Here is a 24018-nt window from a genome sequence, read left to right on the forward strand (position 1 = left end):
TATTTATCTACTTGCACTTTGACGTGCTCACCCCGTCATGGGGATTCAAACCACCGACCTTCTGATCAGCAAGTCCTAGGCTCTGTGGTTTAACCCACAGTGCCACCCGTGTCCCAAGGTCAGTTTAGAAGTCCCAGAAGTAAATAGTTCAGTGCAGGGAATCTGCTGCTACAACTACCCTAGCAGGTGGTTCACCCAGACTCTGCTTGGAAAGGAAGGATAGCTCCCTACCCCATGGTGGTGTTATTGAAGATGGGACTTACTTGCACTGCTGCTGCCCCTAAAATGCAACTGATTATTAAAATACATTTCTTCAGCATGACTGTGGGCGAGCCAGAGAAAGGGTTAGGAATGCTGACTTATTTTCCTGCGTGGAACACTACTGGCATAGTGAGTGGGGATGTAGACCCAGGCCTCCCTAGGCCTTACCCAACCCTCTAACAATTATCCCCCACTGGCAGGTTAATTGCGTCATTAATCCAGCCCATGTGACCTTCCTTCCATAGGGTTCACCAACTACATGCGCAGCCCGGCTGGGGATATCTTCAACCCAGAGCACTACCAAGTCAACCAGGACATGACTTGCCCTTTGAGTCACTACTTCATCACCTCCTCTCATAACACCTACCTCATGGGGGACCAGCTGATGTCTCAGTCCAGAGTTGACATGTACTCTTGGGTTCTGCAGTCTGGATGTCGTTGCGTTGAAGGTAAGGACCAAAAGCCCACACCCCATTGCCCACCCCCTTTTGTTAAAAAACACAACAACTCAACTGCAGAATCATTTATGTATCCCATAGATTCTCGTTTCTACCCATCATCATCCTTACAAGAGGAGATGTTCGTCCACCATAGCAGGTTTTTTGTTTTGTTTTAAATATGCTATTGGCCAGTGTAGCTCAGTATTACCTTCACTGATGGCAGCAACTCTCCAGAGTTTCAGAGAGAAATCTGTCAAATATTTAATACGGCCAAGCAACCATTAAAGAAAGTACAAAATATAAAAAAAATGGAAAATCGCAGCCTCAAAGGTGACCAGTTAGGACAGGCATAGGCAAACTCTGGCCCTCCAGATGTTTGGGACTGCAATTCCCATGATCCCTAACTAACAGGGCCAGTGGTCAGGGATGATGGGAATTGTAGTCCCAAACATCTGGAGGGCCGGATTTTGCCTATGCCTGAGTTAGGAGCTTACCATCATAGCTGGTCTAAGAGATATTACAACATTCAGATATTACAACATTCACCGTGCAAATGGATTTATTACAACCCCCTCCTTAAATCTAAACCTTCTGTTTTTGTTCTTCCCCTTTGCAGTTGACTGCTGGGATGGACCAGACGGTGAGCCTATTGTCCACCATGGCTACACCCTCACCTCCAAGATCCTTTTTAAAGATGTGATTGAGACCATAAACAAATATGCCTTCGTCAAGAGCGAGTAGGTATCCGTGTGGGTGCTATATTTTAAGAATCAGGTGTACCAAGGGGAAGATCAACCATTATCATTGTACACTGGAATGATTCATCTATTTTGTATTTGTATCTTGTTGTGATGAGGGGGAGTTCTGGGAGAGGACAGATTACTGTGTTGGGAGATGCAGGTGTATGGAAATTTGGTTTGGAGTTTCTGTGTTTTATTAAGAGCCAAGCCCACTGTCTACCCAACCACCCCAGGTCTTCTTATTAAAGTCTAACCCCATATTGTCTCCCCCCTCATCTAACTTTCCTTGCTCATCCGCCCACTTTCTTTAGTAGAATTATTCCTGTGAATTAAGGAACCAGTGGTGGAAGAGGGTTAGCTGGGCAACACTAGATTCCTGTAGCCATTATCCTTACAGCCTGAATGCATAGCCATTATCCTTAAAGCCCATGGAATGCATGGCAATTGTAGTTACCAAAGCTTTTGAGTTAAATAAATCAAGTTGGGAGACACCAGAAATTACTGTTCCCATGGATACCAGCAGCAATGGATCTGAGCCATAAAGGTGAGGCCTAAAAGGCCTTTGTTGTCATCAGCCAGCCCTCCCCTGAAGGGCAAATTGGCATACAAAAGAGGATGTCGTACGGGCTATTGGCATCTCCCCAGGCTTCATCTTCCCAAGCTTAAATTTGCATGCAAAAGGGGAAGGGGCCTTCTAGGGTGGAATCCACACACATATTTTTTTAAAAAAAACACTGTGAAGATGCTTTATTCTAATACGTTTTGAAAAATACATTGGATTTTGCATAGCTCACTGTCGCCGTCTAGTGTCACATTTGTATATTGCACTTTACAACACATTTGAAACGTTTTATTTACAGCTGTGTAGCTGAGTCCTAGGCTTGGTCTTCCTGAGCTTTCTTAGTTAACTCTCGGAAGGACCCCAAGAAGCACAGGGGGAGCCAATTTCAAGACAAGCCTATCGCTGTTCCCCTTGCTCTTTTTTCAAAGTCTCAGGAAAGCTTGGCCTAATGCGATCATGGGGATGGGGGACATGCAGCACCCCAGATTCTGCTGGGGTACAATTCCCATCAGTCTTAGCCAGCAAGGCTAACGGTCAGGGTTGATGGGAGTTTTAGTTCAGCTCCCTCTGTTTGTAAGCAAGAAGGCAGGCCAGGGGGATATTGGTGGAGCAGTGTCTTGTTTGACATAATGGACCAGAGACAGGCAAACTCCACTGAAAACATGACTGCTTATTAGCAGGTAGCTGACAACCCAGCTGCTTGGCCTCCAAACTACAGGGTATTTTGTCAGGCAGGAGACAGAAAGTCCGAAAGTGCCATTATCCAGAGGGCAGAAATGCATCCTGCTCAGATGGGATGAGATTTGCTGCCTCTGGATCTAGAGTCACTCAGATAATCAGAGAGAGAAAGTGGGGCAGGGATGCCTTCCAGATTTTTTTTTTTTAAATTTTAACTTGTCCTGTTTGTCTGAGAATAATGGGTCTCTGTGTCAAGGTAAGTTCCTGCAGCCAGTGCTTTTGCAGTGGCTTCCAAGAGTGTGTGGAGAAGCTCTTTTATGTGACTTTCCTTTTTCTGTGCTCCCCCCTTTCTGTGCTTTGATTCTGCAAACTTAAAGCTGTGACAGCAGTTCCATCTCCTCTCATTGTGCAAGCCAGAAGGGCTTAGGATATCTTAGCAATATTTGTAGTACCCTCACCGGACTACAATGCACAGAATTAGAAGTGCTATTTTTCTAGAAAAAGGGGAGCCAGAACTCACCATGAATGCCTCCCTCGTTCTTTTAGAATGGCAATGGCGCCCACCTGAGAGGTGCTGGAACTGAGCTCTGCTGAGTTCCAGCTGGAAAAAAAAGCCATGAGAATTAGGAACACAAGAAAATATGTCTGTAACCTTATCTACAGTTGAGACTCCTAGGATGTAATGCAGGAGTCCAACTGTAGGTGGAGCCTCTTCCAATGACAGGCATTCTAGTTTTGCCACCATCTTCCTCCTTGCTGAGTTTTAGAACGCTGAGACTGAGGAGGAGGAAGCATACAAGCAGTGCCACGCTCTGGGGCTGGGTGACTAAGGTTGATGGGGCAGTGCCCCAGCTGCCCTGCTGGGCCAGATGCTACTGCCTATCTAGTTAAGCGTCCTGTTCCCCACAGTGGTTAACCCAATAAGGAGCCTGCAAGCAGACTGTTCAGAACTTCTGAGCCTTCCTGCTGTCCCGCTCCAAATCAACTGGTATTCAGAGGTAGACTGCATCCGAACCTGGAGATTCTGTGTTGTGACTAGTTGCAACTGAGAACCTTATCCCCCATGAATTTGCTGTTTCAAACTATCTAAAGTATATACTGTTTTTAACAATGTGCTGTGCGAATTCTTTGGGAGACAGGAGGCTGTGGCAGTCAGAACTGTTACAAAACAAGTCTAAATTTCATAGTGAAGGCATACTGTCAGTGCAATCCTGAATGCATATGACTCAGAAGTAAGTCGTGGTTGCGTTCAGTGAAAAGTTTGAGGCTGTAGCTGGAAGGAGCAAGGAAGAGGAGTGTAGGGTAATGCAAAATTATTAACACTATTACTAATTTCCATAGCACAAAACATACCTATGCATTGCACAGAATTTCAGTTTAAAACAAAAGAGCATAAAAAGAGTGGTTGCAGACAGCTGTTTGTTGAGCATCCATTGTGATCTATTTGCAGGGAGACTACATAACATTAGCTATTTAGTGAGCATTTGCCCTGATTTGTTTATGCGGAGGTTATTTGATGTTGCATCAACACATGTGCTTTCTCATGCTTTCCAGAGCATTTCCCCTCACTTTCCCCCATGCAAAAAGTCTGATCTTTTGAGGGAAGTGGCTTTGTTGCGCTGTCCTAATCGTCTAATAATAGTGGGCCCCCGAATATGCTTGCATGCGATTGGTATCCCAACTCAACCGTAGCGACAGTCTGGAAGCAAGAAAATTCAAGCAGAATACATTAAACAAACAGAAACGTTAAAAACGGTTGATCTGCCAAGAAGGCTATAGAAACTATAAATCATTTTCTGAAGAAGGCTTGGTGAAATGACAAGTCTTTAGTTGATGTCTGAAGCTCTGTGGATTATACCAACTTGATTTCACTAGGGAGAGAGTTCAATAACTCTGGTACCGTTGCCGCCACACTAAGTGCACAGTTTCTTGCTGAGGGCGCCAGATATCAGTGGAAGATTGCAAAGATAGCACACACAGCTCGGTTCCTCCCCTGTACCTTCTCAGTGGATGTCCGAACAGGCATCTGTCTCACTTACCCTGTTTACACACTCCTGTTAATTCTGCACCCAGTGCTCACCCATCTCTGGTTTTGAAAGTGATGCACATATGGCGTTAGCTGCAACCCATATCTATCCTATTGTTTTCTTATGAAATGCTGCATTCCTCCACCCCCAAACCAGCTTCAATCGAAATTGAGAAAAATGAATGACCTAGCTGTGTTCCAAGTTACTAATGTGCACAGCCTCAGGGTACGTTCCCTGTGAAGAGGTGTTGACTGTTAAACCACTCTGAGAATTGTAGCTCCATGAAGGAAATAGGAGGTCTCCTGGCATCACTCAGCACCCTTAACAAACAACAGCACCCAGAATTCTTTATTTTCTTGAGGGGGGGGGGAGAAGCCATGACTGTTTAAAGTGGCATCTTCTTAGTGCTTTACATGCATCATGATGTGATTGTGGCCTAAGATTCAGCAAAGAGGGTAAACTGAGCTGGGGCAGGTACCGAGCCCCATGCCTTTTGGCCAAAAAACCCCACCTCTATTTATTTTTGTTTCCTTGTGCATAGCACGCAGTGTGAACGTAGCAGGCTTAGTCGGGCATGGCCGATTTAGTGGAGATGATAACCAGTAATGGGTTGCGCGGGGCAACTGGTGTGGAATTGCCTTTCCATCATTCCATCGTCTCACCTTGAATCCACTTTTCCTCTCAAAGCCGTATGATGAGCTCCAAGCCATATGGAGCGCTTTCAGTGCCTAAGCTCAGAGAATCCAAAAATAGATACTGAAACCCCAAAGAGAGCCAGGAGATTGATTGATTGGCTTGTAAAGTCTGTCCTTTACAGTGTGGTGCCAGCGCTGTTAGACCCGGTTAATGAATCTTCCCCGGCGGGAGACTGTGGCTTTCTCTCTGTGTGTTTGTGGCTTATATTTCTAAATATAAACACCAGCAGAATTCTCAGGTTGAACAGTCAACCCCCTTGCCCCCCAATCCTGGCTTGTAGCCATTGCTTAGTCCTACTCAGAGCAGACCCTTTGGAATTAATGGAGATGACTAACTCAGGTCCATTAATGTCCGCGGATCTATTCCGAGTAGAACTTAGTTGTTTACATCCCATTCTTTCTTGGAAGTTCTCAAACTATGATCTGTGGGCTAGGGACAGGCAAATCTGTCAATTTTCTTTTCTGAAAATGCCCTTGGCACACTGTGTGGTGGCGTAAACTGGTGGAATCTAAGAACCCAAGTACAATTTGCTGAGTTCAGGGAGCAGGGCTTCTCTCCATAACTGGTGAAACCAGACTCAATTATGCAAAAGAAAAGCACTTCCGAAATTTCTCTCACTTTGCATAATTTATACCTAATGTGAAGTTCAGGGTATTTCTTGGCTTGGAAATGCGAAAATGTTTAGCACATACACAGTACCCACTAGGGTCAAGCTGAAAGTCTGAAGGTTTTTTACTTCTGGCTGAAATCTACAGGAGGCGAAAGAAATTATCTTAAAAGTTCAGAATGCTGGTGGTGGAGATAATTTTTTGCCCTCCCCTCTTTTTGGTTGCTGCTGCCTGTTTAGCAACAGTGGTAGTCAGAGGCTAACCACTGCTATCTGCCCCCCCCCCGAATGCTGAGGTCAGTGTTTTTCCAGGGCACTCTGGGGAGCTGCCTGCACTGGGAGCGGCCATTTTGTCCTCACAATGAGTTGTATCCAGCACTAGTTCTAATCAAAGTTAATGAACATGACTAATGAACATTGAATTTAATGAACTAGACTAATTATCTGGCCCATTGAGACTTGGTTGGATACAACCCTATGTCTGTGGGCAGTCTGGGAAAACAAAATGGCATCTGCTAGCTGCTTCTCACAGGGAATGTGAGAAACTTTGCCAGTAACAGGGATAGAGCTGCCCTTTCTACTAGCCATGTGGCTAGAATCCCATGTGGCTAGAATCCTATCACCTTTGAATGCAAACCCTCAAAGCGTCCCTATTTTCCAGGGACATTCCTGATTTAGATAAGCCGTCCAAGTTTCTGATTTGATCCCGGAATGTCCTGCTTTTCCTTAGAATGTCCCTATTTTCACTGGAGAAATGTTGGAGGGTATGGAGGTATCAGACCCCTGAGCTGTCTCAAGGCAATCCTGTACAGTGGTACCTCGGGTTACATACGCTTCAGGTTACATACGCTTCAGGTTACAGACTCCGCTAACTCAGAAATAGTGCTTCAGGTTAAGAACTTTGCTTCAGAATGAGAACAGAAATTGTGCTCCGACGGCACAGCAGCAGCAGGAGGCCCCATTAGCTAAAGTGGTGCTTCAGGTTAAGAACAGTTTCAGGTTAAGTACGGACCTCCGGAACGAATTAAGTACTTAACCCGAAGTACCACTGTATAGGGAAGGTTTTTTTTAAAAAAAATGTTTAATGCTTAATGGTGTTTTTATATATGTTGGAAGCTGCCCAGAGTGGCTGGGGCCACCCAATAAGATGTGTGAGGCATAAATAGTGAAATTATCATTATGGAATGGGACGTCCCTATTTCCATCGGGAAAATGTTGCGGGGAGGGTATGTGAATGGGACAGTGAAATAGCAAGGGGTGGGGAACAGGACATTTTCACTTAGCCCTTACCACTGCCTTCAGCCCTAATAGACAATTCTTAGGACAGTAGTGCAAATAACAATGCATGCATTCAGCTCAAGTGAGCAAAACGACCCAAGTGCACATTTATGAAGAAAGTGATGAGCAGAAAACAGTCACAGAGTGTGCTAAATTCAAGCAGGTCCTTCTGTTCCTTTTCTGTTTAAGTAGCCTGGTGGCTGATCATAAGCAGCCTGGATGCCTGTGCAGGGAATAAATTGGGCAGTATTTCCAGCTCTTTCCCCAGCCACAGTCTTATTTATGAGATGCTATCTCAGGTTTTTATCGCCTCTGAATACTCCGAGAGTCCTTTATTTGCAATAGCATTTTTTGACTTTTTTTTTTACATTTAAGCAAAACAGGAGAGCGGAGGAGGACAAGCCACAAGGCTTGCCGCTATCATAAACGTGATAATTAAGGGATATTCAGGGTGGTCTCAGAGCCTGCCAACAAGCTGCATACAATAAACTGGCTCAGGTTTGGAGATAATGATGGGCACTGGAAGTAAAAGGAACCTGTTGCTTGCTTTGTTTATATGATCCATTATCCAGTAGTACTGACTCTTTTAACTCATAGGAGGTAAGATGGGTACCCAGGGAGATGACTGCTAGGGTACACTGCACAGAGGAGGCTTCCGTTTGCCTTTTATCCAGCTTGGCCATTGCCTTTTATCCAGCTTGGCCATTCGGACTGGTAGGTTGGAAGGCAAGGAGCCCAGCAGTAGGTGGCGCCACAGTCAATTCTTCCTCCCTGCTGAGTTCCATAAGAAGCAACACCGAGACTGTAGAGGAGGAAGCTGAAAGGCAGTGCCACCCCCTGGACTGCTTATAGGTATGGAGGCAGACAGTTTGGTGGAGCAATGCCCCATTCTTCCTAACGTACCAGCCTCCACTGGTTGGGACCCAGTTTTGGGTAGAGGCAGTATGTGTGTCTCTGTTCTGTGCCCAGGCACACTGCCTTCTCTCAATCATACTGGATTTTACTCTACATCCATGTCTCCTCCCTCAAAAGCAGGAAATGACCAAACAACACAAGAAAATTCCTGTTAAATCTTACCAATGGCACCATCTGGTCCAGCATCCCGTTCCCACAGTGGCCAACCAATAGGTATTTGAAACCTTGTCTTTGAACAGAAGCTTGGAAGTGGGTTTTATATAAAAGAAAACATGACATTCTGACCTGCTAAGCCAGGGATAGTCAACACTGTGCTCTCTAGGTGCTGTTTGACTTCCAACTCGCATCATCCCTGACCACTGGCTATAGCTGTTTGGGATGGATGGGAGTTGTAACTCAACAACATCCAGAGGGTATCACATTGACTTTCCCAGGACTTAGTGACCACCATTGTTGGTATCCTCATGGGTGCAAACTGAGAACTCTCTTGTGTTTGGCATTTTGGGGCTGGAACCAGAAATGTGGCTGTGCATCTGCAGAACAGCAAGTGATTACAGAAAAAAAACAACTTTGGGTACGCAACTGAACCATTTTCTCCTTGTGTGGGTTTGCTCTCCTCCTCCAAAGGTACCCTGTCATTTTGTCAATCGAGAACCACTGCAGCGTGGGGCAGCAGAAGAAGATGGCCCAGTATCTTATTGAAATCTTGGGGGACAAACTGGACCTGTCTTCCGTGAGCAATGAAGATCCCACAAAGCTGCCATCTCCAGAAAGTCTGAAAGGGAAAATATTGGTCAAGGTAAGATGTCTGCTATATATTTTGGGAAGCTGTTGGTTTGTCTGTCAGCTATACACTATATTAAGATAAAATAACCACATTTTGCATGATGGTTCCTGGGACCTAGGAGCAGGTTTGGATACAATTACAAACCGTTTTGAATCAAGGTGGTGGGTTGAACCTTTCAAAACTGCACTGATTTTTTTGGTTTCTTAGAATTCTTAAGCAACACTGGCTATGGGACACGCTTTTCGCTTAGATTTGTTCCAATGTCTGTGTGTGAAAGCCATCTTCCAGCCCGAGACTATTCCGAATTTTAAGATTCACAGTGTGTGCCTCGGCCGCTCCTCTTTGCTGTGGCCGCAGCCAGTGTAGACCCAGCGAAGGTTTGTGCATGTCTAAATGAATAACCATGGTTGACTGTGCCTGAACTGCCAGTGTCTCTCCGGAATCCTCCTAACATCAATCAAACTCTAATGGCATGTAGCATGAAGCTTGTGAAGTTAGCCTCAGGAGAGCCAGTCGAAGTGCTGCCGTTGTAGCTTCCCCTCTCGTTACTCTCCTACGTGCCGGCCAAGCAGTCCTCATTGCCTCCATTCTTTTGTTACGGCTAGCTGGTGAAGTTGTTGAATGGAATATCCCCTGGAGTGGTGGCAAAGGTTGTTGGTGTTATTGTTTAAATCTCTTTGCAAGCTGCCTGACATTTTGATAGACATTTGAGGGCAGCAAATGAAGTACCCTCTGCATTTTTGGGGAGTGGTGGTGGTGGGGTTTAGGAGGCAGTCTGTTAATATATCAAATGGAAAAAGCTTCCCTTATCGGCCAGCCTAAATGTTGGCTCAAATGTTCCCAGTGCCTGAGAATGGGGGCCAATTTGGTTTTGTAGCTATGTTGACTTGGTCCATTAATAATAATAATAATAATAGTTTTTATTTACACCCCGCCCTCCCCAGCCAAGACTGGGCTCAGGGCGGCTAACACCAGGTATAAAAACAATTGATTAAAATACAACTTAAAAACAAGATTAAAATACAACATTAAAATGCAGCCTCATTGCAGAGGTGAATTCAGTTGTGTGTTTTGTGAAGCTTGAGGTAGTCTAGGCACTCCTGCAGCTCCTTACTATTTTGGGCAGAAGGGTGTCTCCGGCTGCTGTCCCAAACCTGGTGCCCCCCAGATCTCCCACCAGAGCCAGCCAGCATCACCAATAGTTGGGGTGATGGGAATTGTAGTCCAAAACATTCCTGGTTTGGGGAACACTAAAGGTAAAGGTACCCCTGCCCGTACGGGCCAGTCTTGACAGACTCTAGGGTCGTGTACTCATCTCACTCTAGAGGCCGGGAGCCAGCGCTGTCCGCAGACACTTCCGGGTCACATGGCCAGCGTGACGAAGCTGCTCCAGCAAACCAGCACCAGAGCAGCACACGGAAACGCCGTTTACCTTCCCACTAGTAAGCGGTCCCTATTTATCTACTTGCACCCGGGGGTGCTTTCAAACTGATAGGTTGGCAGGCGCTGAGACCGAGCAACGGGAGCACACCCCGCCGCAGGGATTCGAACTGCTGACCATGCGATCGGCAAGCCCTAGGCGACCCAGTCATTTGTGAAACATTAACTGTGCATTCCTAGGAATTGTTTTTAGTTTGTAGGATTGTTTTTTCATTCCTTTGGGGGAGGTTGTAATATTTCTATTTCATCTCCTTGTACACCACGTTGGCTGTGAAGCCGTTTATAAATTTGTAAAACAAATAACCCATCACAAATGCCAAAGACATTTTTAGATGCAGAGCAGAAGCAAAACAAAAGATCTCTAACCTATCAAACACTATATGCTTTGCATCACTGTGGGAGGGCTGTTTGAGACGGATATGAGCTGTGATGTTACCTGGAAGAAGCTAGCCCTGAAATAAAAGGCTGTGGCCTTTAAGGTATGAAACAAAGACTCAAAAGTACAGAGGTAGGTCTTTTTCACATCTACTCTGCTGTCAACAGCAGATTTACGCAAGTTCTAGCTGTCGTAATTCCTCCCTGCAAAATAAAATCTTGAGAACTGTACCTTAGCAGAGCCTTGGTTTGGAGAGTGTGGGTATGCACATGGAATTCATATTGTTGCCCCAAGATACATGCATAAGAGGCTAATAAGCCCTCTGACATTCTGAGCACATAGTGACACTGTCATGCTAACAGAGGAGAATTTGCCCTGTAAGTCATGGTTATCTATTTTTTCCCAAAGTAAAAATAATAAATGGAGCATTCGAATCAAAATACTTGACAAACCTGAATCTTTCACAGCACAGGTTAAATTTCAGGCAAAACCTTTTTTTTAACAGGCACTCAACCATAAAATCAGCTGCTGACAGACATTATAGAAGCTCCTCCCATTGAACATTCCCACCCCCATATAAAAAAATTCGGCCAGCAACAGAGGGTCAGCATTGCTGGTTACAGCCCTGGAGTCTTAAAAAAAAAAGCATTGGCCCCAAACCTGATGGAGCTGTTTGTCTGCCATTTGTTGGGCTTTATCCACAGGTGGTGCTGTGGGTTAAACCACAGAGCCTAGGGCTTGCCAATCAGAAGGTCAGCAGTTTGAATCCCTGCAATGGGTGAGCTCCCGTTGCTTGGTCCCTGCTCCTGCCAACCTAGCAGTTCAAAAGCACATCAAAGTGCAAGTAGATAAATCTCCTTTCTTGTAACTCAAAGCCACTGGTTTGAATGCTATATTCCAGAGCAGGAGAAAACAAGCTTGCTTCAAACTTATAGCTGTTATAAGAAAACTTGGAGCTTTTTTTTTTTAAGCAGCAGCAGCAGTAGTAGTAATAATAATAATAATAATAATAATAATAATAATAATAATAACCCTCCGTAAAAACACCACCACCCCATAGTGAACGGGGAGGCACACAACTTAGTTTCTTTTAACTGAGATTTGGACCTGGATCAAATTGGTCAGCCTCCCAAGACAGAATCGGACTGTTTCCCTTAGTGCTGAATTGAGGTCTAAAATGAATCTTGTGGTCAGTGCATACTCTTACTGGGAGGACATGGGTGGCGCTGTGGTAACCACTGAACCTCTTGGGCTTGCCGATCGGAAGGTTGGCAGTTCAAATCCCCGCGACGGGGTGAGTTCCTGTTGCTCTGTCCCAGCTCCTGCCAACCAAGCAGTTCGAAAGCATGCAAGTGCAAGTAGATAAATAGGTACCGCTCCAGCGGGAAGGTAAATGGCATTTCTGTGCACTCTGGCTTCCGTCACGGTGTTCCATTGCTCCAGAAGTGGTTTAGTCATGCTGGCCCCATTACCCGGAAAGCTGTCTGTGGACAAACGCTGACCCCCTTGGCCTGAAAGTGAGATGAGTGCCACAACCCCATAGTCACCTTTGACAGGACTTAACCATCCAGGGGTCTTTTACCTTTACCTTTACCTTACTGGGAATGGATTTTCATCATAAGGACATAAGAGGAGGCTGCTGGATCAAGCCAATGGCCCATCTAGTGCAGCATCTGTCCCTATAGTGGCCAGTCAGGTGCCTATGGAAAGCCGGCAAGTAGGAGCTGAGTGCATCAGCACTCTCCCCTCTTGTGATTCCCAGGCACGGATATACTCAGAGGCTTGCTGCCTATGGCAGTGGAGGCAGAACACAGCCACTTTGGCTGATAGGGACAGGACTGTGGGACATGTGGCCCACCAGATATTGCTGGACTGAAATGTGTGTGTGTCATCTCAGTCCACTGACCATGCTGGTTGGGGCTGGTTGGGAGGTGGAGCCTCAAGGTCATCAAGATTCTGCACCTGTGCTCTCTACTCTTCCTGTGTATACCACACAGAGCTTGACATTGTTCAGTTAACTTTCACCAAGCGTCTTCATCCAGTCTGCTCCTGGCGGTGGCCATTTATAGATGATTGAATTTTCAAGTGCGAGAGATCAATGGCAACTCTCTTGAAGAAATTCTCCCATCTTTGAAGCGATTCATTTAGATGGAGCTTCTGATAAGTACCTGGGATGATTCTTCACTCATAATGGATAACTCAGCACCTTAGGTCATTCAGCCCTTTTTAAAAGGATTTGGTGGCTGTGAAGATTATCAGTCAATAAATATATATTACCCTGCCTGCTTTGGACTCCTCCATTTTGAGGCATTGGTATCAGAGCAACCTGGGCCTCGGTCGAAGTTTTGGCTCTTCCAAATGACACAAACATCATTAGAAGATGTTGCTCTTTTGGTGCCCAAAGGGATATAAATTATGTTCTGCCCAAACAGTGGTATGCTTACTTGACAGGGTTGTTGTGAAGATGAAATAAGGGAGATGGACTACTGTGAGTGTACTACCCTGAGCTCCTTAAATGGAATAAAAATGCAAGAAATGAATCTGTGCATGTATCTTTCTGTGGTTTTTTTTTTTTAAATGCTCACTTGGCTAAGATGCCATCAATACAGTACTTTGTATTGATTCTTATTTCTAGTTTGTGCAGCTTAATTATGCTTTTGCCTCCCAGGGGAAGAAACTTCCAGCTAACATTAGCGAAGATGTAGAGGAAGGAGAAGTGTCTGATGAGGACAGCGCCGATGAGATGGAAGATGACTGTAAACTGATGAATGGAGACGTAAGTATTGCAATGCAGAAGGGGGCCCTTAATGCAAAAGTTGGTGCAGAGTGGAGTTGGGACTGATCTAGTGAATAACATTTACCAGTGGTAAAGCTGAGCAAAGGTGTTTCTGCAGGAATTGGGGTGGGGTGCTTTGTTAGCTGTGAAGAATCCCCTACCTTTTATGGTGGGGTGATCTTCATCCCCTAAAATCATAGAACTGTAGAGTTGGATGGGACCATGAGGGCCATCTAGTCCAACCCCCCTGCAATGTAGGGAAACTATTGCTCAAACCCATGACCCTGGGATCAAAAGTCTCATGCTCTACCAACTGAGCTATCCACAGGGATAAATGGCATGCCCTACTGAAACACCCCACACATCTTACCCCACAAGAACCCTCTTCACAGACACACCACTCCAGACTTAAACACACACACACAAACACACACACACACAAACCGCCTCCCCCTCCAGAAGATTTGCTAGGAGGAAAGTGGTGTTCTCATGGTGATCCAAGGCTGTAGATCATGGTGTAAGACATATTTACTATGGCAATATGTCCCTGTGAACCACATGCCACGTGCTTAGCCAGTCAAACACTCAAGCCACTAGCCCATACTACCTGCCCACTTTGCACTGTGCCACTGCTGTGCTCTTATCCAAAGTAAAGAGGCAATGTGGTGTAGTGGTTTGATCATGGGCCTGGTAAAACATATGGCATGTGCTTGACGGGAATACACTGCGGCAGGCGGGGTTTTTTTTCTAGAGCAGAAAAGAGCCTGCATGTGTTTAGGCGTTATGATCTTAGCAGGAGGATCTAGCAATACGGTAAGCCTCTGACGCTTCAAAAAGCAGTACAGAACCAGGACAATTGTGGGGAATCTTTGGCGGTCCCAGGCTCCCCATCTTCCCCATATAGCAGGCATAGGCAAACTTAGCCCTCCAGATGTTTTGGGACTACAACTCCCACCATCCCTAGCTAACAGGACCAGTGGTCAGGGATGATGGGAGTTGTAGTCCCAAAACATTTGGAGTTTGCCTATGCTTACCATATAGATTTGGGCCTGAAAGACCAAGGAGAAAAGTGTGGGGAGGAGCATGGAGGTTAAGTTGTGAGCCAGCAGAATTGGTGGTGTTCCCCAGCTTCCATTGCTGGTAACTGGGCAGGCCTGTTAAGCTTCCAATTTCCCTGTTTTGTGGAGCTTGAGCTAATAGGAGATTCTGATCTTAAACAGGCGGGTATCTGGTGTTTTGTTTTTTTAAAAAAACCATCACCGAGTACCATTTTTTGAAGCAGGCGGCACTGGAGAAAATGATGGGGTTTTGGTAGTACTTTTAGTCTTGGTTTTTTTCTTCCAGATTTGCTATCTCTTACCCTCACCTTCTTATTTCTACATTCCTCTTGTTTTCACCTTTATTCATTCAGCAGAATAACAAAGAAAAGCATTTCCTGGACTGCTAAAGGTTGCAGGTTAAGGACTGCCTGTTTGAATGTTTGCATTTTTCAGAAGAAAAACAATACTTCACCACAGATATTTTAAAAAGGGTTCCGTTCTACTGTCTCCTTGACATGCTGTTTTTCCTATGTGGTGGATTTCTTCGGGGGGTTTTTTGTGGGGTGCTATTCAAAGCTGCAGTGATAACAGTCCAGGAAAAGTTTTGCCTCTTGGTTCTCCTGAGTGTTTCCTTGGAGGACAAACTTTTTAGACCTGTGCTGTACTGGTGGGGGCTTCTCTTAGACCTTGTCAACCCAGCTTTCAGTTCTTTTGTGATGTCTGATGTTCCCTCTGATGACTTTTTGTCTCCTTTTCTTTCCTGACCCATTGCACCCTTTCAAAGTGGAAGGTATGGTAAAAGCAGATTGTCGGTCATAGAGTTATAGCCTGCTTTAGCTTTGAAGCAGTGTAGAAAATTGCTGCGTTACCAAACCACAGTTGTGCTGAAACGGGGGTGGGGTGGGGTGGGTGAGAGAGATACTGGGTGGTGGTGTTGTGATCCTATCGCATTGGAACATTAAATGCCAATCAAAATGCTCAGCAAGACTATGAAACTCAAATTCTGCTAAATCCAAACAAAACACGCACCTGTTCCTGATCAGAGACCGGTTAAAACTCAGGCCATCGTTCTGTCTCACACAGGTGCACTTTGTTTAAATATTGTTTATTCCAACCATTAATATACTGCTTAATAACAATGGTTGCTAAGTGGTGTACAAGGGGCTTTATAACAATGATAATGAAAATAAGTTTAAACTATAATATCAGAATTCAGTTTAAAATGCCTGGTGGGATCAAAAGAAACATCTTCAATAGATGCCAGATGTTTGCCAGGGAGGGGGTTTCTGTCTGACCTATAGTGGAAGGAAGTTCCATAAAACTGGGGCCACAAACTTGGACAAATGGCTGCTGGTGTATACAAGCCACACATCTGAGCAACGGGCTCACATCATGTGTAAACTGATAATTATTCTTGGCAGTACAAGTGCTTGCAGGAGGCGTTCCAGGTCATACAAATCTGGAAGAAAAAAGCCTGGCCATAAACATGATCAGGACCATGAAAGCTGGAAGGTTCAAGATGGATAAAAGGGAGTTCTTCTTCATGCAGTGCATAGTTAAATGGTGGAAGTCGCACAGACCAGGAAGCATCAATAGCCACCAACCTTTGGATAGCTTTAAAAGAGGACTGGACAAATTCATGGAGGCTAGAGCTATCAGAGGCTGCAACCTGTGATCCAGCAGGGTATTCCTATGTTTTTATGGTGTACGTGGAAGGCTGGGTGTAGCCAGGCCAAGTACTTCAGCACCGGGGCAAGGGACCTCTGGCCACCTAAATGTTGTTGGGCTAGAATCCCCATGATTCTTGACTATTGGCCATGCTGGGCTCATAAGAGCTGTAGTCGAGCAACATCTGGAGGACCACAGCTTCTCCATCCTTGGCTTAAACTTCCAGTTGTGGACTGGAAACTGGTGATGCAAGAGCCTCCAAGACGGACCGGCTCCTAGCCTAGGAGCCTTCTGGAGAGCTTCCCCACTGCTTAGCATCAGGACCTCCTCCTTCTGGACAGCTCCCTTTGCCTGGCTTGCAAGGCTGCAACTGTGTGAGGAACCCCCTCCCAGGTTGCTCACTAGGCTAAAAATGCCAGCATGAGGTTCAAGCCCTAGAAGCAATGGGAGTAGAAAGTAATTTTGTCTGTTTTCTCAATAGCTTGCGCAAACACTATAGAAAATCAATACTTAACCCAATTGAATCTGTTGCCGTTTGCCTGCTGCGAATCTTCCTGGGCTTCACTCAAGCACCAGCCTTTAGCGAGGAGAGGAGATGAAATTTCATTTTCCTTTCTCCCCTTCCCACCCCCCACAGAAAAAGAAAAGAAAAAGTCTTGGAGGAAAGTTGGGAAGACGAAACTAAGAGAGGAGAAATCTTCATTCCTTCTGAAGGGGCCCATCTGTATTGTATTAATGTTTCCTTTTGATTTTGTTTAAATTATATTTTTTTAAAAAGCTGGAGCAGGGACCTTCACTTTGTGTTGCATCTTTGTCTTCATTAGCTTTCAATTTGTTTCATCTGCTTTAAAAGGAGAAAAAAAACAAAAAACCAAAACTTTCTGCAAGCAACATCTGGGTTTCCAGATGCGTTTGACAGGCCCTGCTCTTGAATGGCACTTTGAAAGCACGGAAACTGACAGCTGGTATTTTGATACCATTAATCCCCATTCGGTGGCTAATTAAGAAAGCATAGGCTGCGTTCTTCTGAAGGTACAAGTTGCTTGGAAGTTAGAGCCAACAGGTAGGAAAGATGCACACACATTCCTATTGTGCATCATATGCCATTTAACCCTCTTCCAAAGAAGCCGAAAACCAGGCAGTTTTATGAGGTCGTTTTCTATCCTGCACAACTTCCAGTGTAGTAGAAAATCAACATTGGGTAAAATGAATGATACAGTTTATGGTATATTTTTTCTAGCCACACATGTTTCAGGATTGTAAGATGTCCGAAAACAAAGCCATGTGTGTAGTATCAGGAGAAGGGCACTCAAATTCCTTCCCTGGGTTGATTTGGGCTCAAAACACCACATCAGACTCTCTATTTTACTCCAGTAAGTTAACATTGCCTGTTTTTCTTCGTTGTTTCTTTTTAAGCATATACTCCATTTGGAAGATTCACTTGGTTTTCTTGGCATTTTTGTGTGTGTGGTTTTTATTATTATTATTATTTGCAGAGTGAAAACTGTGCCTGAAATTTGGGGGCCTGGCTCACTGCTGGGCAGATATCAGTAAAGTAGGAGAATGACATTGTAGGTCTATTTCTGAATGAATTCTGCAGTGAAAAGTGATCCCAGGGTGGCTTCCAACCCTGTTTTCATGGGGAAAGTTTTAATGCATAATCTACAAAGAAGCTCCAGAAATAGACCAGAATATATAACAGTACTATGCTTTTAGAAGATACTTTTTTTCTGAGAGCTCAAAGCATTCCCCATATGATTCTGTCTCTCACTCTCTCTTTTGTGGACAAAAATTCAAGTTTCTATTTATTACATGTGGGACCTGCTGCAAGAAAGTTGCTGTGTGGAGTGTTCCTGTTTGATATTGCAGCCAGCTGGCTCAGCCCATTTCCAGGACACTCCATTCTGTTCCCCTGCCTGGTATCCCATTCTCCGTCCCAGCAGACATTCATCATTCTGTGACCACAGAGCATGCACAGGTTTTATTGGCTGTTCCACCCCCCCCCAAAAAAAAGAGTTTCTGTACTTTTGGGGCTCCTCCAAGCATACTGAGCATTTTGTTTCTCAATAACCCTGTTTGGGCTGCACAGCCAGCATATCTCATAATCTGAGTTTGCTCTTAATACATCTAAGTGTTTGCTTCAGATCCCACTTACATGTATTAAGAGAGAACTCAAATGTTGATGTGGAGTGCTGCTGTTCATTGAGCCACCCGTGTCATTTTAAAGATCCCATTCCATTCCCCTTCCCCATTTTCACCGCCCCATTTCTCAACATCATCTGACAATTGAACAACCTCATTCCTCGCTGGACTGGGTTTGTTTTATAGTGGGGGAAGGGTGCTTATGTACATGTGTGTTCTCTTACATTATTTTTCTAAAGATTTTTGGTACTACTTCAAACCTCAAGGGTTCCCACAAGCCTTCTATAATACCTCCTCCTCATAAATGGATAGCGCTGTTGTCTTTGCGTAAGGATCCTCAAGGTGGTGGTTAATATATTGAATGAGACATACTTGGGCCACTTCCCTGTCTAAAACAAATATTGTGCATGTGGAGTGTTTTGATCACAAATATTGTGCATGTGGAGCGTCTCCACCCCCATCATTCTGCCCGGACGCTGAGGTCCAGCGCCGAGGGCCTTCTGGTGGTTCCCTCATTGCGAGAAGCGAAGCTACAGGGAACCAGGCAGAGGGCCTTCTCGGTAGTGGCGCCCACCCTGTGGAACGCCCTTCCAGCAGATGTCAAAGCAATAAACAACTACCTGACATTCAGAAGACATCTTAAGGCAGCCCTGTTCAGGGAAGTTTTTAACGTGTGATTTTACTGTATTTTTGGTTTTTATGGAAGCCACCCAGAGTGGCTGGGGAGGCCCAGCCAGATGGGCGGGGTATAAATAATAAATTATTATTATTATTATTATTGATCGCTCTGGAGATGCTATCTAAATACAGTGATACCTCGGGTTAAGAACTTAATTTGTTCTGTAAGTCTGTTCTTAACCTGAAACTGTTCTTAACCTGAGGTACCACTTTAGCTAATGGGGCCTCCTGCTGCACCGCCGCTGCACGATTTCTGTTCTCATCCTGAAGCAAAGATCTTAACCCTAGGTACTATTTCTGGGTTAGCGGAGTCTGTAACCTGAAGCGTCTGTAACCCGAGGTACCACTATAATAAGAATAGCCGTGGTGCTCCGAGTTGGATCTGAATTGCCAGCTCCATAATACCAATGGAGGACTAAGGATACCCTGTGCTGGTCAATGAATGCAAAGATTCTGAGATGATTGACAGGGACTTGGTGCTGAATTTCTGATTTGCCTCGCACCTAACTGTATATTAAAATGGTTTAAAAAATAGAGTCTGCAAATATGCTTTTTAGTGAGGAAGCCCCATTGAAGTAGGACTTACTTCTGGGTAAGCATACATGGGATTGCATTTTAAAGGGATGGGGAACCCTAAGCCTTTCACTGTGTATATGTTCAGCATATTGCTCCTTTACACTGAATTATGATAGATTCCACATCGAGTACCCTTGGCCACCTCTATCTCAATCACAATTTTTCTCTCTATGGGTCCAGCTACCTTTAATGGCTAGTATTTGGCTCCCTTGCAAGTGATTTAAGCCTTGGAAAAACTGCACAACGATGAGTCTGCTAAGGTTTCCTTCTGTTCCGAGAAGAACGCTAGTGGCTTGGTAACAAAGCATGTCTCGTCAAAGTTGTTCTTGTGGCTAACAGTAGTTTCCTCCCTCCACCTTTTTTTTTTTTTTGGTTCCTTTTCAGTTTTGCAAAGTATTCTTAAAAATATGTGCTTTTCACTTTTCCTTTCAACAACATCACTCTGTTTGATCACAGACAACACATTCGAGGCACTTTTCCACCAAAGGAATTTGTCTTGTTGAGGGCACTTCAGAATACCTCTCCTGGGTATCAAGAAGAATTCTATCATTCTAGCAAAGAGGAATAGAATGATAACTTTGCTGCCCAGTGTAGAAATCATGGGGCTATATCCATGCTGCAGAATCAAACTGAGTTACCAGTCATTCCCTGGGAAGGAGGGCTGGGGATCTCAAACAGAGGGTGCTCAGCACCTTCAACCAAACAATATTTCCCAGGATTCCTTGGGGGAAGCAATGATTGTGTAAAACCAGCATCTGTTTGTAGTGCGGATATGTCCCATGAGACTACCAATCCAGTCTTGGCATGTAGTTTATTTTGAGCAAATGTAGAGCTTGCCGTAGTCTGTTTCCTTTTCATTTAACGTTTCTGTAACGTTTTAGTCGGCTTTGGGCTAGAATCCAAGTGTCCAGCTCTCCTGTGTGTCTTAACCCCCAGCCTCCCCTTTCTTACCTGCAGGCCTCGACCAATCGGAAGCGAGTGGAGAACATTGCAAAGAAGAAGCTGGACTCTCTGATCAAGGAATCCAAAATCCGCGACTGCGAAGACCCAAATAATTTCACAGTGACCACCATGACACCCTCTGGGAAACTTGGCAACAAGCATGATTTCAAGAAGGTAAAAAAAGTGCTCTTGGATTTGTTTGTTGCCTCATCTGCTTTGCCACAAAAGACAAGCGGAGAGTCGGGTTCAGGACCATTTCAGTTGTTTCACATTGCAAACACATTTGCAATGGCTGTTTCCCTGAGGAACAAACAAACAAACAAACAAACACATGAACAGACACCTTTAATTCCCCTTGTTTGCAGATTGAGATCCCTATTAGGCCGAGGTCTCCATCTCCTTATATAGCAAGTATATTCCATCTATACTTTATATGCTTCCTGAAGAAAATGCAATAAGTATGGGGCATAATTCCACTACCCTTAAAGCTCTCAAAAGATCAATCTCTATCTAATGTTGCATCTGTCATGTTGTAGCTCCATTGTGGGCCCATGTTTATAATACTGTGTGCAAATCTGGTCTCTCCATCTCAAAAATAAATATAATAATATCCAGAGAAACCGAAACAAAGGTCAACAGAACCTTCCTTAGGCAAGGTTGAAAATTTTTAGGAATGGCATGCATTTGGAAATAAATTTTTCTGAGGCTGCATAGACACCATATATGTTTTAAGCATAAGGAAAAGGTAAAGGGACCCCTGACCATTAGGTCCAGTTGTGACCAACTCTGGGGTTGTGGCGCTCATCTCACTTTATTGGCCGAGGGAGCCGGCGTACAGCTTCTGGGTCATGTGGCCAGCATGACTAAGCCGCTTCTGGCAAACCAGAGCAGCGCATGGAAATGCCATTTTACCTTCCCGCCAGAGCGGTACCTATTTATCTACTTGCACTTTGATGTGCTTTTGAACTGCTAGGTTGGCAGGAGCAGGGACAGAGCAACGGGAGCTCACCCCGTCGCAGGGATTTGAACCGCCGACCTTCTGATCAGCAAGCCCTAGGCTCTGTGGTTTAACCCACAGTGCCACCTGCGTCCCATTTTAAGCATAAGACATCCCTAAAGAATTCTAGGAATTGTAGTTTAAAGGTGCTGGGAATTGTAGCACACTCTCTCTCTCTCTCTCTCTCTCTGTGTGTGTGTGTGTGTGTGTTAAACTATAGCTCAAAGAGAGAAACAAAGAGTGAGAGTGAGTGAGTGAGTGAGTGAGTGAGTGAGTGAGTGAGGGGTGTGTGTTTTAAATGTATGGTGCTATGCAGCCTTAGTCCCTTGAGCCCAATACAAATCAAAACCCTTCAGAGTTAAGGAACAATACATAAAGGAGATGCATTTTGCCACAAGTCTTTCCTCCTGCTCGGGGGCGGAGGAAGGGGGGTGCAGTGGGGGCAGGCTGCCCTGAGTGTCACCACTGAGTGGAGTGACAAAATGCTGGGTGGCACTCACTGCGGGGCCTGCAGCACGCCTGAGCCATGCATCTCTCCTGGGAGTGACGCAGTGGCTTGGGTGCCCGCTGGCTCCATGCTGCCCCAAACGGTCCGCCCGCTGCCTCCCCGTCAGCTGTAGGGCGGCTGAGTGGGAGGAGGCAGGCAGACTCCTCAGAAGCCCTGCGGAGCATCCTGCCCTGGCTCACCCCACCCCATGGATGGATGGCCCCACCCCTGGGCAGCTGGCCCTGCCCCTAGGCGCAGGGCACGTGCGCTGCCCCAGGTGCCCGATTGGCTAGTTCCACCACTGCTCCTGCTCCCACTTCTCTTTCCAACCTTTCGTCTCCCATCAACAATGTGAGGGGGTAGGGGACAGCCATGACCTTAGACACTACCGCATACGTGCCCTGATCTCCTAGGAACCCTGGGAAATTAGAGAATGTGGGAAGTGATTTTATCCTGGAGTCGGACCCAGCCAGGCCTTGCTGTCTGACCTCTGCTTCTGCTGAACGGAGGTGGAATAGCTGAGGTTGTAAACAGTTATTTGAGGGGAGGCACCAAATCACTTGTGGTCCTCGTTGGGCTGATGGATAGGGTGGTGGTCTTGCTACCCTGCCTTTCCCCTTGACAAAGCCAGCTGCAGTCGGTACTCTCCTGGGAGGACTGTACCATCTGCTTTTTCTTTAAAAAACTGCATTCAGTAGTATGCTGCTTTCAGAGAGAAAGGGAATTATTACTCCTCTTATTAGCCCTTTTGCTGCCTCTCTGCCAAGGTACTCTGGGCCATTTTTCTGCACCGCTCCACTAATGTCAACATAAACGCTGTTGTGTTGCCTCAGCAGGGCTGACTCTTCCCATTAGCGTGAGTTGTTCTATTAGCAGTGTTAGTTGTGCTTGGATAAATCTGACTGTATTTTTAGAGTAGCAGCATCCTTTTGTTTGTAAACACAAACACCCACACAATTTTCTGCCGCCTTTTAAATAGCAGCTGAAGTCTGAGAAATCCATCTATTTTGGGATAGGTCTCTCTTTTGTGTCGTTATTTGGTATTTCTATTCCTGGGTAGTTTTCTTTCTTTCTTTCTTTCTTTCTTTCTTTCTTTCTTTCTTTCTTTCTTTCTTTCTTTCTTTCTTTCTTTCTTTCTTAGCTTTGGCAAGCTTAAATGTTCTCTTTGTTCTTTGGCTATTCTTGCCAGATAATTTCCTACTAAGGGGCCAACAGGTATTAAGGATTCTGCCTGTGGAGAACAGGATCTGCCATGGGGAAGGAACAGGAGGGGTTTTTGGGGGCGGGAGGGGGGGAGGCTTAGGGATGGATGAATCTGTCAACTTCAGTTTCTCATGTTTTGCAATCTTAAATTCCGTTCTTCACATTTCTACAGCAATTTGTTGTTGTTTTAAAAATCCTCAGGAAAATATTGCCAGCATTTTAGTGAGAATTTATCCCAGAGCAAACATGTTTGTATGCAGTTTTGATTCATATAAACATTGTACAAGCAATTTTCTCCAATATAATGCATGTTTGGACATTCACTCAGGCATGCATTTTATGCATACATGCATTAGCTGCGATTCCTGCATTGCAGGGGGTTGGACTAGATGGCCCTTAGGGTCCCTTCCAACTCTACTATTTTATGATTCTGTGATCTGTGTACACATTGTGTGCTTGGCGAACTGCATCTACAACATTTGGAGAACTGAGAATTTTGAAGAATGGCTGTGGTTCTGTTTGCATGCCGATTCAAAAAGTGTGAATTGGGTGGTTTCTCATTCAAATGCAAACCGAGTTGAACTTCTTGCTTCAGCCTCCTGTAAGTCTATCCCCCTCCTGCAAAAAATAGACAAAGGAGATGGTACTTTCATCCAAAGGAAGTGGTGTCTGAAAAAAGAAGTCAATTGATCATTCACATTA

General features: G+C 45.1%; 1 protein-coding gene across 1 annotated transcript in view; it reads left to right on the plus strand.

Moving 5' to 3' along the window:
- PLCH2 (phospholipase C eta 2) overlaps positions 1 to 24018 on the plus strand; it is a 119231-nt gene that overhangs the window by 38191 nt on the left and 57022 nt on the right. Inside the window, exons 7-11 of the mRNA XM_081923950.1 lie at positions 507 to 710; positions 1318 to 1438; positions 8832 to 9003; positions 13476 to 13583; positions 20645 to 20803. Of these exons, the coding sequence (XP_081780076.1) occupies positions 507 to 710; positions 1318 to 1438; positions 8832 to 9003; positions 13476 to 13583; positions 20645 to 20803 (764 nt within the window). The remainder of the gene's footprint in view (positions 1 to 506; positions 711 to 1317; positions 1439 to 8831; positions 9004 to 13475; positions 13584 to 20644; positions 20804 to 24018) is intronic.

The sequence above is a fragment of the Podarcis melisellensis genome (genome assembly GCF_964234715.1).
Source record: "Podarcis melisellensis genome assembly, chromosome: 8".
NCBI lineage: Eukaryota > Metazoa > Chordata > Lepidosauria > Squamata > Lacertidae > Podarcis > Podarcis melisellensis.